The sequence below is a fragment of the Vidua chalybeata genome, chromosome 3, assembly GCF_026979565.1.
Source record: "Vidua chalybeata isolate OUT-0048 chromosome 3, bVidCha1 merged haplotype, whole genome shotgun sequence".
In the NCBI taxonomy this organism is placed as follows: Eukaryota; Metazoa; Chordata; class Aves; order Passeriformes; family Viduidae; genus Vidua; species Vidua chalybeata.
Genome location: NC_071532.1, coordinates 63337139 through 63353852, shown reverse-complemented (window position 1 = coordinate 63353852; position 16714 = coordinate 63337139). Strand labels below are relative to the sequence as shown.

Sequence of the window (16714 nt, the reverse complement as noted above, 5' to 3'; positions counted from 1 at the left end):
ACTTGTTCTTTACAGTCAAGTAGGCAAAATAACATGCAATTTCTATCACTGCTTCTTATAATACAATATATCCATTTACAGATAATAAGATTAGATATGTCACTGTTCTCATTCGGTAGGCCATTTTTCATTTAATCTTCTTATGGTAAAAAAGGGGGGAATTTCACCTTCATACATAATAAAACCCAAACAATGTTATCTTGTCAGAAGTAACACATCCAAGCATATTATATCCTATTTAGTTAATGTAACCAGAGAATAAAAAACATGCATCTTACCTCAGACCAAATATATGGGATTGTTCATAATTGAATAAGGAATGAATTTTAGCTTCTGAGTTCAAAATTATAAGCCTGTCAATGATATCCTGTCAAAGGAAGAGAAATGTGAAAAACCATGTAGGCTTTTATAATTTATGCACATCATAGTTTCACAGGGATATTTACTATTGAATGAAAGCTATTATTAAAACACACACTGAAATGACTTCTGTAACAGGAGGTGTTTTCCACACAAAAGTCAACAGCAAAATTGAAGGCAAAAATGGCAAAAATTTCCTAACCACATAGAAGGTTAGGAAAAGAAATCTATTAAAAATATAAACATACAAAAAGATCCTTGCATATCGACTATTCTAGTTCTTCTTTAGTATTAAACCACAAAAAAAATTAAAATGTTTTTTGTATCTTTGAAGTGTGTACATGCCTATTTTAATGAAGAGAACAGCAACTCTTTTAGTATAATAACCCTTTCTCACACTGGTTAGTACTACATGCTTCAACACACAGCCATTTAGTCTTGGTTTAACAAGGCTTGGCTCAGATGTTGAGGCTTACACCTTTCATCTTGGAGCATCTCATGCAACAGACAATGACTTGTGGCTACTTCCCACTTCTTCCACAAAGCCAACCCAATTATCTTCCCCTCTGGTTCACTGCATTTGCAAACTGCTTCTGAAATAATTATTTAATTAAAAAAAAACTAAGGAATGAACAAAAACATTCAGTGATGTTATCATGTCAGAGAGATTGCTGTGCTATGGTCACAAGAAACAAATTACAAAATCCTTATGACCTTTATTTAATCTCAATTAAATACAAAGTTTTATTTTCTCCACATTTTATAAATACAGTTTCAGAAATAGAAGAGAGAGTTATTATTCACCTAATTAGATCAATGAGTCATTTCAATAAGATATGAAGGGAAAGTTAAGATTTATACTTCAATGAAATCAACAAAAGCTCTGGTTTTCAACAGAGAAAAGTAAAAATCATGAGTAAAACTTACAATAGTAAAAAAAAAGTCTAGAACTTTTCATAGCAAACTGTCTTCATAGAATGCACTCTTATTTAAAATACATACTTTTCCAATTAGATTTTTGGGGCAGTGGGGGAGACAGCTTTTTCCACAAAGTATATTTACAATAAAATTCTCAATTAAAAAACTCAACTTGGACCTCAAGGCTGTTCATAAAATTGATAATGCAAGCAATTGATTTGTTTGGGAATTAAGATTTTTCAGATATTTGTACATACAAACAGTTAAATGCTAAGGGATATTTCTCTGGCATCAACTTCCTTCTCTCATTTATAAATCAAAGCTTGGAGCTGCAAAAGAGTACAAAGAGCAGGCACAGTGAGAGGGCTACTGAGAAAGGAGTGTAAGCTCTCATTTGGGATTTTAGGAAGGAAGATAATGGACAAGGTCTAACACAGGATTACATCCAAAGAATGTGTGGATAGATCTGCACTGCTGAGCTACAGAGCACAGCTTAAATATTACAGGTCAGATGTCATCTACTTTGCATACCTAAGACAAACCATCTAAGATTCTCCAGAATCACTGAAGAGAATCACCTGTTCTAATGTCTTTCAAAGTTACAGGTCTAGAGAGTACCTTCCAAATTAGATTCCCCTGAATATATACACTCAAAGACTGGAGGCAGGCAGAAAACCTGCCATGGTTATGTGTTTATGTGTTCCATTCTCTAAAATAATTTTACATGCCAAACACAGTGAAGAGAAATCTTGCATGCATTAAGAAAAGTTTTCCTAAGAGCACAAATGAAAATCTGATTTACAACTTTTTAAAAGTTGTAAAAGTTGTTATCAACTATCACAATTATCAGTTGTTATCAACTGATAATCTGTTAAATGATACAGCAAGCCAGATAAAAATATAAAGGAGGTAAAAATGTGTAAATCCTGGGTTCTGTGCATTAGCAAATATAGTTTAGCATAAACAAGTGACATTCTATGGCAATGTGACACAATTCAGAAATAGAGAAAAAATAAGGCACACAAAGAAGTTAGATCTTCCAATCAAATCTTCTACTGGCACAGAAGTTGCTTTTACTTTGCTTCTTGTAGTTACATCCAGTCAAAATCTTTTACCTTTTGCTTTCTGGAATCACTGCCCAAAAACATGGTCATAACAAACCTGTATCTCTTCTTAACTTCAGAAGTTCTTAACTACTAAGAAGTTCTTAACTTCTTAACTACTCAGAAGTTTTCTGAGTACTTAGACTCAGCCATTATACACTAAATTAACATTAGAGGATCTGACTATTTCCTTTCTGTTAAATACATAATGTTGGATGCCTATCTTACACAGCTAGGTGTATCTTGGATGGCTAGGCTTACAATACACACTGCTGCACAGCAATTAAGTGAGACAAGTCTCATCCAAAACATCTCCTTGGGGAACTTTGAACAATTGTATCAGTATTGGCATTTCTAAAAACCTAGAAAATTTCATAAAAATACTCAAGCGCCTCTAAAGCTAATATAACACTGGCTTTCAAAAGTTGTAAAAATCATTCTTCAGATCTACCACAATTTGAATGCTCTCAAATACTTATCATCTTCAGCACATATCTATCTTACTCACTCCAAATTCCTTAAAAAACTTGATAACTGAACAAAGCTATTCATCAGTAAACACAGTAGCATCGAGTAGATTGGAAAAATGAAATTTATCATGCAGTTTCCTCCTGAAAACATCAAACCATATTGCAAAAAAGAACTCAAAAATCCCTTCCAAACATAACATATACTATTATGATAAACTCTGTCTAAACAACTTAAAATATCACAAACCTGGAGCCTGTGCTAGACAAAAACTTCAACATAACAGCAATTTAAAGTGCAGCTCATTAGAGAAAGAATCTGATTTTAACTGCCACACAAGGTCATAAATTGTCTGTGCTTTGTAGATGAGAAAAAAGTTGTAATTGACTGCAGTAGAATGATTGAATACAAAATAATATTAAATACAGAAATGGTGAAGCTATTTCTCTGAAGTATGTCTTAATCAGTAGCTTTCCAATTACTGATTTTTTCTTTTGTGTGAATTATATGTCCTATTTAAAAAATAGCCTGAGGTATGGCGCCTTTGTATTTTCATTTTGTTTTGGTTTTTTTCTTTTACTCTTTTTAAATCCACAGATAGTGTGATAGAGCAATGCTGTATAAAGTATAAGTATTTGTATTTTCCAACATTTTCCCATATGTAACTGTATGCATATACAAACATGATTATTTATGTTACTTTTTTTCTGTGAAAAAAAAACAATTCTAACACAAGTCAGGGAAGATGATCTTTAAATTAGGCATCAAAATTTATATTACCTTTAAGATTTCAGAATGAAATTTAGGTTAATATGAAGTGATATGTGCATATACTGCCCTCATGCTGTATATAATAAAAAATGCAGAAAAATTCAAAATCTTTCAATAGGAAAAAAACTTACTCTTTTATAACAATAACATTTTCTCAGGTAAAAATGTCTTCACAGAATTATTTTTCCTTCAAAATACTTACAATTATATCTGTGGGTACTTCACGGAATGAGTACATGGGTTTATTTGGTATATCTCGTTTATTCAGGAGCTCAAAAACTGCTGGGTAAGTGAGCAAGTTCACCAGAAACAAAAACGACTAGAGAAAGAAAAAAGGGAGGGACAACAGGGAATATTAATCAGTTAAGTGCAATCAGGTAGATGTTAGCAATTTTTTGCTATTTACATTAATTTTGTTCTTATCCTTTACAGGCTGAACTTAACATAAATAGACATGTCCAAAATAAGACTGTATACCCTGGTAAGCATCTATGTATTCTAAAAGGGCAGTAGTGTCTGAAATATCTCTTATCTATCAAACTGTACATGCAATTTTGAAAATTACAGTATTTCATTACCACTTAATTCTAAAATCTTGAGACAAAGATTAATCTAAAATGTCACTCTTCCTGATTTTATTGCAGTAATCTCGATATAAACTGATGGCCAGCACTTAAGACTTAGTTTTGTAATGATTTTTATTCATTATTTCATAGTAAATCCTTGGCATTGTGAACTGCCATGCAACACAAGAATCCTGTATCAGTCATCATTTAACTAGTGTATTATACCAATTTTGACACTTGTACCAAGAAGCAGGTATAGCTGTAATAAAATTTTACAGAAAGGTATGTATTATCCTATCTGAACCACAGCATTGTTTCTTTCCATACAAAAGCATAAGATTAAATCATTTCTCACCTTCTGACAACTTTGGTCAATAGGGTCAACTGGAGTAGATTTGGGCTGGGTTATTCTCAAATCATCTTTTCCACATTCCAAAAGAGCCCATAATTCAGTTACGAGTGTCTTTATGAAGCCTAAAACAAATGATGTTTGTTCTAATAATGAGTTTCATATTAAAAATATTTTACACCACAATTCTAACCAAGATTTGCAAAATTCTCTATTTGAAATTTCACAACACAGATTGCCTTAGTGTTACTATCCCTGCTATTCTCAATCCTTTAATCAAAACCACCTTTCAAGAGCAGTCTGCTTATGTTCAATCTACAATCTGCAGCAATGGTTTCCAAAGACTATTACACTAGAGTAGGATTATATTTATATATCTTCTATATAAATGAGCTTCTGACCTTCTTGAAAAAGTTAACTGCAATGGATCAAAGCTTAGCTAGTATTGTCTCCGTGCTTCTAAAAATACAGATTCACTATAACTCATTAATAAATTATACCCTACCACAGTGAAAAGTACTAGAAAAACCCTAACTTTGAGAGAAGCACTACCAGCTGAATTTAAATTGTTAAAATTTAAAATGTTTAATATTTAAATAGAAGGGGAAAGAACCATCTAACTCTGAAACCTTCAAATTTGGTTTGAAAATCAATGCTGATTATTTTCAGTATATCATTTGTCCCTGACGCCAAAGGGCATAAAAGGGCCATAAGAAGCAATTTGACTGAAAACCTTACAACAGGACAGATGGGTAACTCCTCAGTGGATCTGCTCCCTGCTTTGTGAAAAATCCAGAGGCATAAATAGTAACTAACTAAGAAACGAATCATTTTCCTTGACTGGCAGAATTTGCATGCCTCTCTGACAGTCTTTTAGTCAACACCAGCCACTTCTAGATTCTCAGAGAGACAATTTGCAACTTTTGTACCTCATGGACTTCCTTAGTAGCCTAAGATATTACCTTCATTTTATTGATGAGATTCTAGTTTCAACAGAATGGCTACCTGGGCTGTTGATGATATGGTAACAGTTGGGTTATCTGAGATTGACTCTGAAGGGACTTTGAATTGACAATTCTTCTTGCACCACAATCTCTTTTACATCTCACTAATGTGTAACTGCACCAATGACAGTTGGGCCCTTGCAGCTCCTCATCCTTTTATCAGACAGCAACCATGGTAATGTACATAAAAATTACAGACATCAACAGTTATTAATTCTGATCTGCAGATCAATAAGAAGCACCTGCAAACTTATTTTTAAACAGTACAGATGCCTTCATACACATACAGGAAATTTCTGGAAATCCAAACTAGTGAAGTAAAGATTTTGCATAATATCAGAAGAAAAAATAAAACAAACCCTAAAATGCTGCATCAAGATTAATCAATAACTTGAAAGCTGGAGAGAATTTCCATCAAGAAATAATTAACAAACATTTAGCAGTTTTTGTTAATACTGTGTAATTATTTTACACAGTTGATCTTTTTTTAACATCTTTCTCACTGTCCTTTTCCAAAATGAAGGACTACAGCATGCAATTATTCATAATAACCTCATCCTTCAATTTACCTGAATTCTGCAGAGCCACTGCAGCCATTGGTGTTGTTGCCATTTGTGTAATAATGATTCTATTACCAAAATCTTCATATTCATTTGTCTGTTGATAAGAAGTATAAAAGCGCAGTGCTAGTTATTCAGAAGACATGAAACTCTCAAATGATCTCTTAAATATTGATCTTTCTTACACTTGTTTACAGAATTTAATCCACTTTATGTTTAGACTTGAACAGTTCATAGATATTATCCTCTACAGACATACCAGGGTCAGATTCCTAACCAAACATCTTTATCAAGTATCTTATAAAAATTTAAACACAAAATATTGTGGTTGAGACATGCAATATGAGCAAATAAAACCATTAGTATTATAATGTTTTTGTACACATTCAGTAGGATGGCTTTGGCATTACTTTTTTTGGCCTAAAAATGCACATTATCTGATTTTTTATTTTTATATTTCAACCTTTGTCTAGCATATTTAGATTTAAACATGACCTACCAACGTTGTCTAAAAAAAATTGCACTTAGAAGTACAGAAATGATTTTTTTCTAGCATTTCAAACTTTACAGTGAAAAGTAAACTACAAAGACTCCAATGCTTACCTGGATTTTTTTTGATAAACTGTTAAACATAAAGTTCACACAGTCATTCATGGCATCTGTACTATGAAGCAGAAATAGTCCTTTGGGCGTGGTAGAAAAATTTAACAAGGCATCTAACAAAGTCTCTTCCCATAACAAGCTGCAAGAGTAACAAAATAGTAATTAAAAACTGTATGTAAAATAGCATGGGAAAAAAGAAAAAATACAATTCCTAACTTTTAAAAACAACAGTATTTACTAACTGGAGTCCATGCTTAATTTATAAGCTTATGTTAGATTTAAAAAAGCACTTGGGAAAAAAGATAATATACTAGACTGCATCTTGTGTGAACATTCAAACTCAACGTGGCAAAACTAAGGTTAGTTAGGAGCATAGAGGAGAAAGATGATGTAATGGGGAACCCAAAAGATCTGTGATATCCTTAAACAGATGTATGACTTACAATCTGACTCTATACAGTCTTAAGATATTAACATGGCAGTTACATGTTGGCAAAACAAGCACAGAATTTCTCAACAATGTAAAATGAGGGACTCGCATTTGAGGAGCTAAAAGTTTCTGCAAGAAATTGGTATAGCATTATTGGTATACAAAAAAGGTGCTATAATTTACACAATAGCTTCACATACTAAGAGCAATAAATGGAAAATCAACCTTGTCCTGAATTTTCAGACTGCCAAATATTGTGTATTTCTCATCTTAATTAATATAAACTTCTATAAAGGGACATTAATTTTCAGTACAAAAGGAAGGATCCCTTTCACTTGATATCAGCCAAAATGCTGCCAATCTTGCTACATTATATTTTGAAGGTGTAAATATGATTCAGCAGAACAGCATTTTAAATTAGCACCACATCAAAGGCATAAGATAGACAGCTATTTTGTTCTGTGCTTTCTAATTCACATTTTCCTCAAACCAAATTCTTTAGTCAGAGAGAATAAACTGTAAGTCAATTTTACATAGATCAGACACCATTCTCTAAGCCAAGAAAGTTCTCAAAGTTCAGGAAGAATTTTGTAGCTCTACTGAAACTTATGCTAGGATAGTTTCTCTACCTACCACTATCCTTTTGGCAAAAAAGACTGTCCTGGGTTTGGCTGGGATAGAGTGTGTTTTCTTCTAAGTAGCCAGTAGAGTGCTGTTTTTTGGATTTAGAATGAGAATAATTTTGGTAACATACTAATATTAGTTGTTGCCAAGTAGCACTTATCAAAGTCAAGAACTTTCCGGTTTTCCATGCTGTGCAAGTGAGTAGTTAAACAAGAAACCATGAGAGAGCACAACCAGGAGAGCTGAGCCAAACTGGCCAAGAAGATATTCCATAGTATGGGAAGTCATGCTTAGTACAGAAACTGCAGGGAGTTGGACAGAAAGTTGGCCAAAAATCACTGTTAAGAGATGAGCTGGGCATCAGTCAGAGGGTGATGAGCAATTGAGTTGTGTGTCACTTGTTTCTCTTGTGTGTTACTTCTCTCTCTCCTTTTCATTACTATTAATGTTATTATTACCATTAGTAACATTACTATTATTAGTATTACCATATTTTACTTTGTTTAAATTATTAGACTGTTCATATCTCAACCCATATTTTTTTTTTCTCCTGGTTCTCCTCTCCATGCTATTGGGATGTAAATGGCTGTGCAGTATTTAGTTGCCAGCTGGAATCAAACTACAACAAAGACATGGGGGTACAAGATGTCTCAATTGTAGTTAAAGCAGCAGTGTGTGTTCACACTTATACATGTGCATAAATGAAGTATCAAGTTACCTGGATTTTGATTCTTGACTTATTGATGAAGTGGAGTCTGCATCAGTTACAGGAGTAGGGACTCTTTCTGAAAGCAAACTTGTCTGTAAAACAAAAATAAACAAACACCTCCTTAATATTTATTTACAGCATTTTTAAACAAGAGATCTTGTTCACTCTCTTGTTACATACAAAAGAAAGAAACCACACTGATTCGATTATAGTCCAGTCTATTCCGTCCAGGTACAGAATACACTATTCCTTTATATTGTTTTTATTCCAGAAAAGCTTATTTTTTACTTCTTCCTTGGGTATAAACCATTTTAAAGCTAGTACATTTTAATTTTTTTTATTAGAATTCTTAAATAAACCCCTTTACTTTCCAACTGGAGACTCCCAAATCAAAAATCGGTATTTAAAAGAAAAAAAAGGAAAAAAAAAAATTGTAATACAGCTCTTTATTCCATTTCTGTCACAGGTAATGGAAATAACAGCCTCTGGAGTTATTATGCCAAACTTATTGATTTATTCTGCCACTTTTTATTTTATTTATAAATTATATAAATTTATCTATATTGGTATGGATGTCATTGGAGTTACAGCCATAAATATATACATATTTTTATACTTGATAATTTAAATTATATTTGAAAATAACAGGCATGAAAGAATGCATATTCCAAATTAATTATTTCAGTTGTTTTATGTTTATGGGATAAAAAGCAAATTACACCATTGAAATAAAAGTGAGAAGTTATTAATTTACTACTTTATAAATGTGATGCAATAAATCAACAAAGATTATTGAACTAGTCAAACATACTGGATCTGTTGTTCCCCTTTTATTATCATCTTTATAAATTCTGCCTCAGAATTTCATCAGAATCTGCCAAGAAAAAAAGTAATTTCTTTCTCCATCAGTCTTAAAACTCCAGGAGACATGTAAAAGAAAAGGATACAAATTACCAGTCCCACCATTAAAAAATTTACACTACTGCTTGGAAAGAATCCACCATAGTCCACTGGTTTTGCTGTACTATAAACGGCATGATATTTTATAAACTTCAGGTGTTTTAAAATCGAAAAATCACAGAAAATAATTTTAAAAGTAGTAAGATGATGCAGTTGACTTTCCTGTAATAGCTTCTTGATTCTTGAAGTCAAGAATATGTTGATTCTACTTCAGTTCATATTTGATTACCAAAGTGAAGTGAATAAATAGCATTTTGCAGGGTAAACTTTGTTTTCACTCAACACATTCAGTCTACTTATCTTGCACATATCAAGACAATCTGTCTAAATTATGTTCTATACCATAATAAGGGATTTTAATGTGGAAAGAAGTATTTTGTAAAAAGTGTAAATGCTATGTTTTTTAGAGGAAAGAACTGAAAATGTCCATCAAAAGCTTTCAACACTCTGCCTGTGATAAACACTAAATAGAGTAACAGGCTAGTTGGAGTAAGACTGACAAGTTACACAATAGGAAAGCATCAAAAAAAAAAGACTGCTGAGTTACATAAATTACAGCATGGATCAAGTGAACTAAGCTCCTTAATTCAATAAAAATCCTCAAGTTTTCATTGCAAGGAATAACATAAGTTTCAAAACCAACATTTTTTGATGAGAAACAGAATTTACTGTGATATAATTATGATTTTCAGTAATAATATATTTTATTTTCAAGACAATGTATGGTTTCATGGCAATATTAATATATGAAACAGTGAGAAATACCCTCAAACTGGTGATTTAAGTACCTTCTATTCATGTTCTCCCTTCTGGTATTTTCTGCCTTAGTTTACATTGTGACTGAATTTTTAAAATATCTCATCATTATAAAAGCATACAGTAGAAGCATACAAGAAGAAGGAAGAAAAACTCTTCCATTCTTTTTCCCTTGCATTCATTTTCCCTCCCACTTCCTCGCCTCCAGAAAAAAACAAATTTAGTCTTTTAGTCCATTCTTTGTTCCAGCTTGATCTGATCCCTCTCTAAGATATAAAAAGATAGCCCCATTTTTCAGGGTAAAGTGAATAACACAGCTAGACTTTGGTTTTCCACTACGAGTCCTAACGCCTACAGTTTAAATATGCGTCCAGTTAAGCTGGAAGCCAAAGTTGAAGATTAGTATGCTACCTTTACCTAAATTGTGCCAATGTTATTTTAATGATTCCAAATGTTGGAATTTGCTTCCCTGTGAACTTTTGAAAAACCGCATTTGCAGGATCTATCATCATTTCTCCATCTTAAGTAAATTTTTACAATACACAAGGATTTTCACACTGCATGTGACTTTCAGAACAATGAAAATAGAACTGATGATGATGAGGGACTGGATCATCATTATTTATAAAGCAAGGCTGAGAAAGATGGGCCTGTTCAGTCTTGAGAAGACACAACTGAGGGGGGACCTCATCAATATCTGTCAGTATCTGAAAGGAGGGTGTCAAGAGGAGGGACTCACACTCTTTTCAGTGGTGCCAAGCAACAGGACAAGAGGCAATGGGCAGAAACTGATGCACAAAAAGTTCCATCTGAACAGGAGAAACACCTTTACTGTCCAGGTGAACGAGTACTAGACCAGATTCCCCAGAGAGGTTGGGGAGTCTCCCCCACTGGAGATACTCAAGAACCCTCTTGACACAATCCTGTGCCATGTGCTATAGGATTACCCTGCTTGAGCAGGGAGGTTGGACCAGTAGACTCACTGTGGTCCCTTCCCATCTTACCCATTCTGTGATAACAGAAAGCAAAATACACAGAACGGTTGGATCCAAGCTCTTTCTTTCATGTAGAAAAAAGCAATCAAATATTGGACTAGCAATCAAACTGAAGTACAGAATCTAAACTTCATAACAAATCCATGTACACAGGTAAGACAAAAACTCCTGCCTGGCACTTCTCACTATGGTCTCTTGAGAATATTTCAATGTCACCTCACTATTTGAGGCAGGATTTCAGGATCCATGGGTCAGACAGGATCTATGGGGCACAGGGGATCTATAGGGCAGAATCTATAGGGCAGAAGGAATTTAACAAATAATTGCAGTCTCCTATTTTTTTCTCCATATCTCCCACCTGACACAAACCAGTTTAACTAAAAAATTAATAACAGCACATCTCAGAAGCATTTTCTTTCAAAATATCCCAAACCAAGAGTGAAGGCAAGATCTGTGATGGTCAGTGGTTATCATGACATCGAATGACTTTGACCATCAAGGACAATGAATGAGAGGTCTACCAATGCATCAATAGTTCCTGTTTTAATCTTAAGCATAGAAGTCTCAAATTAAATTTCTGCTAGGTTCACTTTCAGAAGGAAAACTTGCAAGTAGAACTTCATTTTTACAACACTTTCAAGTACTATTTAACTACTTAAAAATAGTTAACCTATAAGAACAACTATTACACAAGCTGAACCTCTCACAGTAAGATTTTTTCCAATCCAAAAGCAAAATTTACCTTTCTCCAGGCCTCTGCAATAGATTCATGCAAGCCATAAGGAATTAGCATCTGTAGGCCTTCACAAGTTCTGTACATTTGACGGCATACAAAAATGAAAGCTCCTTTAACCACTGGCATGAACTCAGATCCAGATAAAAGAGAAATGTCATCATGAAGAAGTTTCTTTGTGAACTGAACAAGTACATGAGCAGCTGTAGGACTAGAAATAAAATAATACATTTAGAATTTTGTTTTGTAGTAAGCCTTGAAACAAATCCTCTGACTAAATTTATTTAAATTTTCTAGGGGAAAAGAAGCTATGGAAAGAGACTAAGACCCACTATAGAGGGACAAGCTATGTTACAACTTGTAACACCAGTCAGAAGAAAAGAAACTTACAGTGATGACACCTTGGCAAATAGTTCTATGCAATGCAAAAATACATCCATTGCCTTCCACATAACCCACAGGATCATAAACTACACAGACTCAATGTTTTATAGGAGTCCAGTTGGGAAGAGAATTCAGAAATTTCTCCACTTAGAAGACATACATTCCAAAGATCTTCATGACCTGCAGCTTCACTATTTTCAAAGGCTCATCTCAGTTTTACTGCAGTTACAAGTTTTAGCATCAGCTAACTATATTGCACTCATAGGAACACACTGGTCCTAAGTTAGGTACAGTGTTATACATGGCAACTTCTTATACAAGATCTGTCTCTACTAGATGTACTGAAATGTTAATGCTACATTAAATCTAGCCTTTCAATAAATTTGGTTAGTTTAAATGCTTATTCTAAAATCAAACAGAAAATTCAAAAAGAAAATTGAAGAAGAGAGATCTTTGGTCTGAAAAGTAACACCACAAATATAATGGAATTATATTCAGAGAAAGGAAAGCTCTCACATGAATTAGAAAAATAAGAAAAACATTAAAATCTCCCTTATTATTAGTATTTCTTTACACTGTCATTTCCCTTGGTTCTACACATTAAGATCTCCCTCATACCTTCTATAAAATACTTACTACTTTAATTTATAATCAGATATTTTACTCAAACAAAACCAAAATGTATCACGTTACAGATAAATGAAAGATGAGCAAATGAGTCTTATAAGAACAATGTAATTCATTGAATTGCTCACTAATGCCATCCATTAATCCACTCTTACCTGTCTTTGGCATTTTTTTCATTTTCTCCATAAAGAAGAAGAGAAAGACCATCTTCTGAAGCAGCAATCCTTGCCAAAATATCAGCTACATCAAGTAAAGTAGTTTCAAGGCAGTTTATATACACCTATTTGGAAGAGGGGGAAAAATGGAAGCTTTAAATCCAATGGTTTTGTGAAAGCTGTTTTTTCAAGTCTATCATAGGTATGCAGAACTTGAAGGTCATCTTTCTGATGATTTCTTAATGTCTTAAACACAGTAAGTTAACAGCTTATGTTCAAATGTCATTACACAGAAATCTTCATCACAAAGGGCACTAATTCTCAATATTTTAATAATCCTTACAAAAATGTTTACAAGGAAAAAAAAAAAAAACAAAAAAAAGGAGAAAAAAAACCCCTTTTTTTAATCAATCCAGAAAATAGTAGCTTTCCATGGAGAATTATATATTTTATTTACTCTAGTTATTAAGAATACCTAACTTACAAGTTGCCAGCTGAATTAAAAAATAAAAGTAGGTTGCCTTTCAAATAGAAGGTAGAGAAAATACTTATCCATGAAATATCCAAGTGACAACAGAAAAAAGCCAAAACCAATGAAAAAAATTAAACAGTGTGTTTTTTTCCCAAGGGAACAGTCTCACTACAGCATCATTTTTGCTACTATTCACAAGACTTCCACATCAGACCAATCATAATAACGGACGAAACTATTCAATGAACACTATGATAATCAATGTATAAAACACCACAGAAGCTACCATATTACACGAGTAAATAAACCTTCTACATAGAAAATATGGAAAAAGTATAATATTCTATACATATAAAAATCATTGGGAAGATTCTTACAAACCTCTGTGCCATTCAGCAAACTTTGAACAGGATGAAGCAGGGCATCTATCACTGTGTCCGTATACAAGCACTCAGCAGCACATCCTGTTTGATCACAAAAAACCTGCAGAATCTCCATAACAAGACTTTCTGGAGAATAATTTTCTGGTGAACATAAGAAATATTTATTTCTATTTCAATTTACACAAATATCTTTATATGATTTATGTAATTTCTTCTGAATTATTATTAATTTTGTTAAGTCCTGATTCAACATAGAGGGAAGAAGAAAGGGTCAGCATGGAAGGGAAGAGAAAAACTGCACTAGTAACAGACACAAATTAAAAATTGCAAAAGACGTTATCATATGCCTCGTTATAAGTAAATATATTAGCATATAAGGAAAAAAAAGCATTTACCTGTATGTGCTGCCAAAGCTGTCTTTGGGTAACTTGGAGAGTGATAAATAAGTTGAACAAATAATACCAACACATCAGTTATGGATACAGTAGCTATTAAGGGGAAAAAAAAAAAAAAGAAAGTACTTTGTAAATTAAAGACTAAGTTTAATTTTCCAAATAAAAAATAGATTTTGTAAATATATGTAAAGATTGCTTTGCTGTATAGAGGAAATCAATTATGTGCAAGTTATAAAGCAAAGGACATACATGTCCTTGGGACTCTACGTATTTCATTATCAACTTGTAAGACCTGATCTTGCTCTCAGTTTAGCCAATTGAAATTTCACAATGTCTTTCACTGTAACAAATGGCAGCCAACATTTGAAAATACTGGCTGTAGAAAAAAAAAGCATTACCTTACTATTAGATTAAGTGAAAAAACTGGAAAAGAGAGAAAGTGTCACACAACACTTTTTCAGGTCTGAAACAAGAACAACAAATGTAGCTAAATGCAAGATGGAAAAAACTGCTCCAAGTTTAATGTAATTATGTTAATAAATCAGCCAATATGTGAGGAAAGAGTTGCCATCTATGAAGCTGAGAAGGACACTATTAAGAAGAGAAATGGCAAGATTGTTACATTTTATGGGAAAGAAATAAGCAACCACCATCCCTGGATCTCTGCTGGGTGGGTGTTACACAGGTAATGTATAAATGACAAAAGCCCTTTATTAGTAGAAGTTCCTTACTCACAGCTGCTCTACACTGGATCAATCAAGTCTTGATCCTCTAACCAGAGGAACAAAAGACAAGTCACATAATGAGTATCCAGCAACGTTTGGAATTCTACAATGAATTAATAGAGACACTAAAGCAATGGAATGCTACAATTGCCCTCACACACTTCTGTTTGCCAACCCTGCACCATATAGATTTCTCTGTCTGTTAAAGAGCTTTTCCATCTCATATCTTGTGTCCCTATTAACACCTCTGTTGCACAGGTATGAAAGTTTTCTTCTACTTTTATTTTATCTTGATTAACAAATTAAACTCAGAGCACTTGTTTTCAATTTGCATTTAGCTTGAAATACTGATTTTTCTTTCACACCTGAAAAACAGTTTTGGTCCCTAGATATGTCTCTCTTCCAACCAATTACATCAAATGGTTTGACAGAAGCTATTACTTACACCTAGAAAAACTGAATCACTAACACACTGATCCAACTGTCCTTCGACACAAAATTGATGTATTAAAACACATAAGCAATCCAGTCGACTACATTCATCAAAGAATAAAGAACTGTGTGTAGATGCTCATATATAGATACACACACACACACACTATCTTTATGAAAGTTTCCAGGCTCAGAGTTGGTGAACAAAGTATTGTTCTTCAATATCCACAATATTGCAGTGAAAATATACAAATATATATCAAGAATGGATATAGTTTTTCTGAACAGGTTCCATTTTCCTCAACTCTCCCCCTACCTTTTTTATTTTTCAGCTGTACTGGAAAGAGATTCTGGCCTTCCTTATAGATCAACAATCTTCCTAAGAGACACACTGAATGAACAAAACAGATGTACTGTAATTCTGGTCCAGTGTAAGAAAAATTCTGCATATCACCTATAACAATAAAGCAAAAAAATTAGAACTTTACTCTTGTAGTTTACTTTACAGTACCTAGCTGCTTCCTGCAATACAAGCAGATCATTTTGGATATAAAGACAGCTTAAGTAATTAACCACTGCTATTAGATTTCTCTTAAAAGACAGTCACACAACATTTGGGGAATAGAATATATAGAATGTCTTCCTCTTGAGGTAGCATGCTCAAAACCCTGAAGAATGTGAATGTATGAGCGTATAATCTGAGACAAGCAAAGATACTCACTACAGTGCTGCTGGGAAAAGTCACCAACTTTGGAATTTTTATTAACTGCTGCCTTGCAAAATTCAAAATAATCAAGACATTGCTGGACTGCTGCATTAATCTGTGGAATAAAACACCAAGTAATAAAGCACATGATATTTCACAATAAACACATTCTCTCTTGTATCCAAGTACTGTCCCTTACCACAAGAACTTAAATATCCACTTCACTTCAAGGACTTAATTTTTCAGTGCTTTGGGTATATTAACCGGGAGGCAAAATTTTATAAGGCTATTAAAATATATCACTATTATTATTACATTACCACACAACCAGTTCTATACACATAAAGACAGTCTATGAAAAAGAGTACAGAGAACATGGAAGTGTTTTGAGAAGTCAACAGCAATCTGTGGATGACCTATTGTCATTACTGCAGAAGATTTTAAATTTCCACATGTGAAAACCTCTGTCTTGAATACACTTACTAAACTGTAGGTTTGGTTACCGGCTGCTGTCAGTGCTATTACT

At 33.3% G+C, this 16714-nt stretch overlaps 1 protein-coding gene across 15 annotated transcripts in view; it reads right to left on the bottom strand.

Moving 5' to 3' along the window:
* TBC1D32 (TBC1 domain family member 32) overlaps positions 1–16714 on the bottom strand; it is a 71900-nt gene that overhangs the window by 41853 nt on the left and 13333 nt on the right. For 14 of the 15 annotated variants that reach the window (XR_008430157.1, XR_008430156.1, XR_008430158.1 and 11 more), the window contains exons 12-23: positions 16204–16303; positions 15799–15936; positions 14326–14418; positions 13929–14071; positions 13076–13200; positions 11919–12120; positions 8475–8557; positions 6703–6841; positions 6109–6196; positions 4542–4660; positions 3823–3939; positions 279–367 (exon numbers count right to left, since the gene is read on the bottom strand). Coding sequence is in view for 11 of the 15 variants with exons in the window: in XM_053939015.1 (XP_053794990.1) it covers positions 279–367; positions 3823–3939; positions 4542–4660; positions 6109–6196; positions 6703–6841; positions 8475–8557; positions 11919–12120; positions 13076–13200; positions 13929–14071; positions 14326–14418; positions 15799–15936; positions 16204–16303 (1436 nt within the window). In the remaining 4 variants the exon portion in view is untranslated. The remainder of the gene's footprint in view (positions 1–278; positions 368–3822; positions 3940–4541; positions 4661–6108; positions 6197–6702; positions 6842–8474; positions 8558–11918; positions 12121–13075; positions 13201–13928; positions 14072–14325; positions 14419–15798; positions 15937–16203; positions 16304–16714) is intronic. The other variant, XM_053939016.1, reaches the window with a different exon arrangement.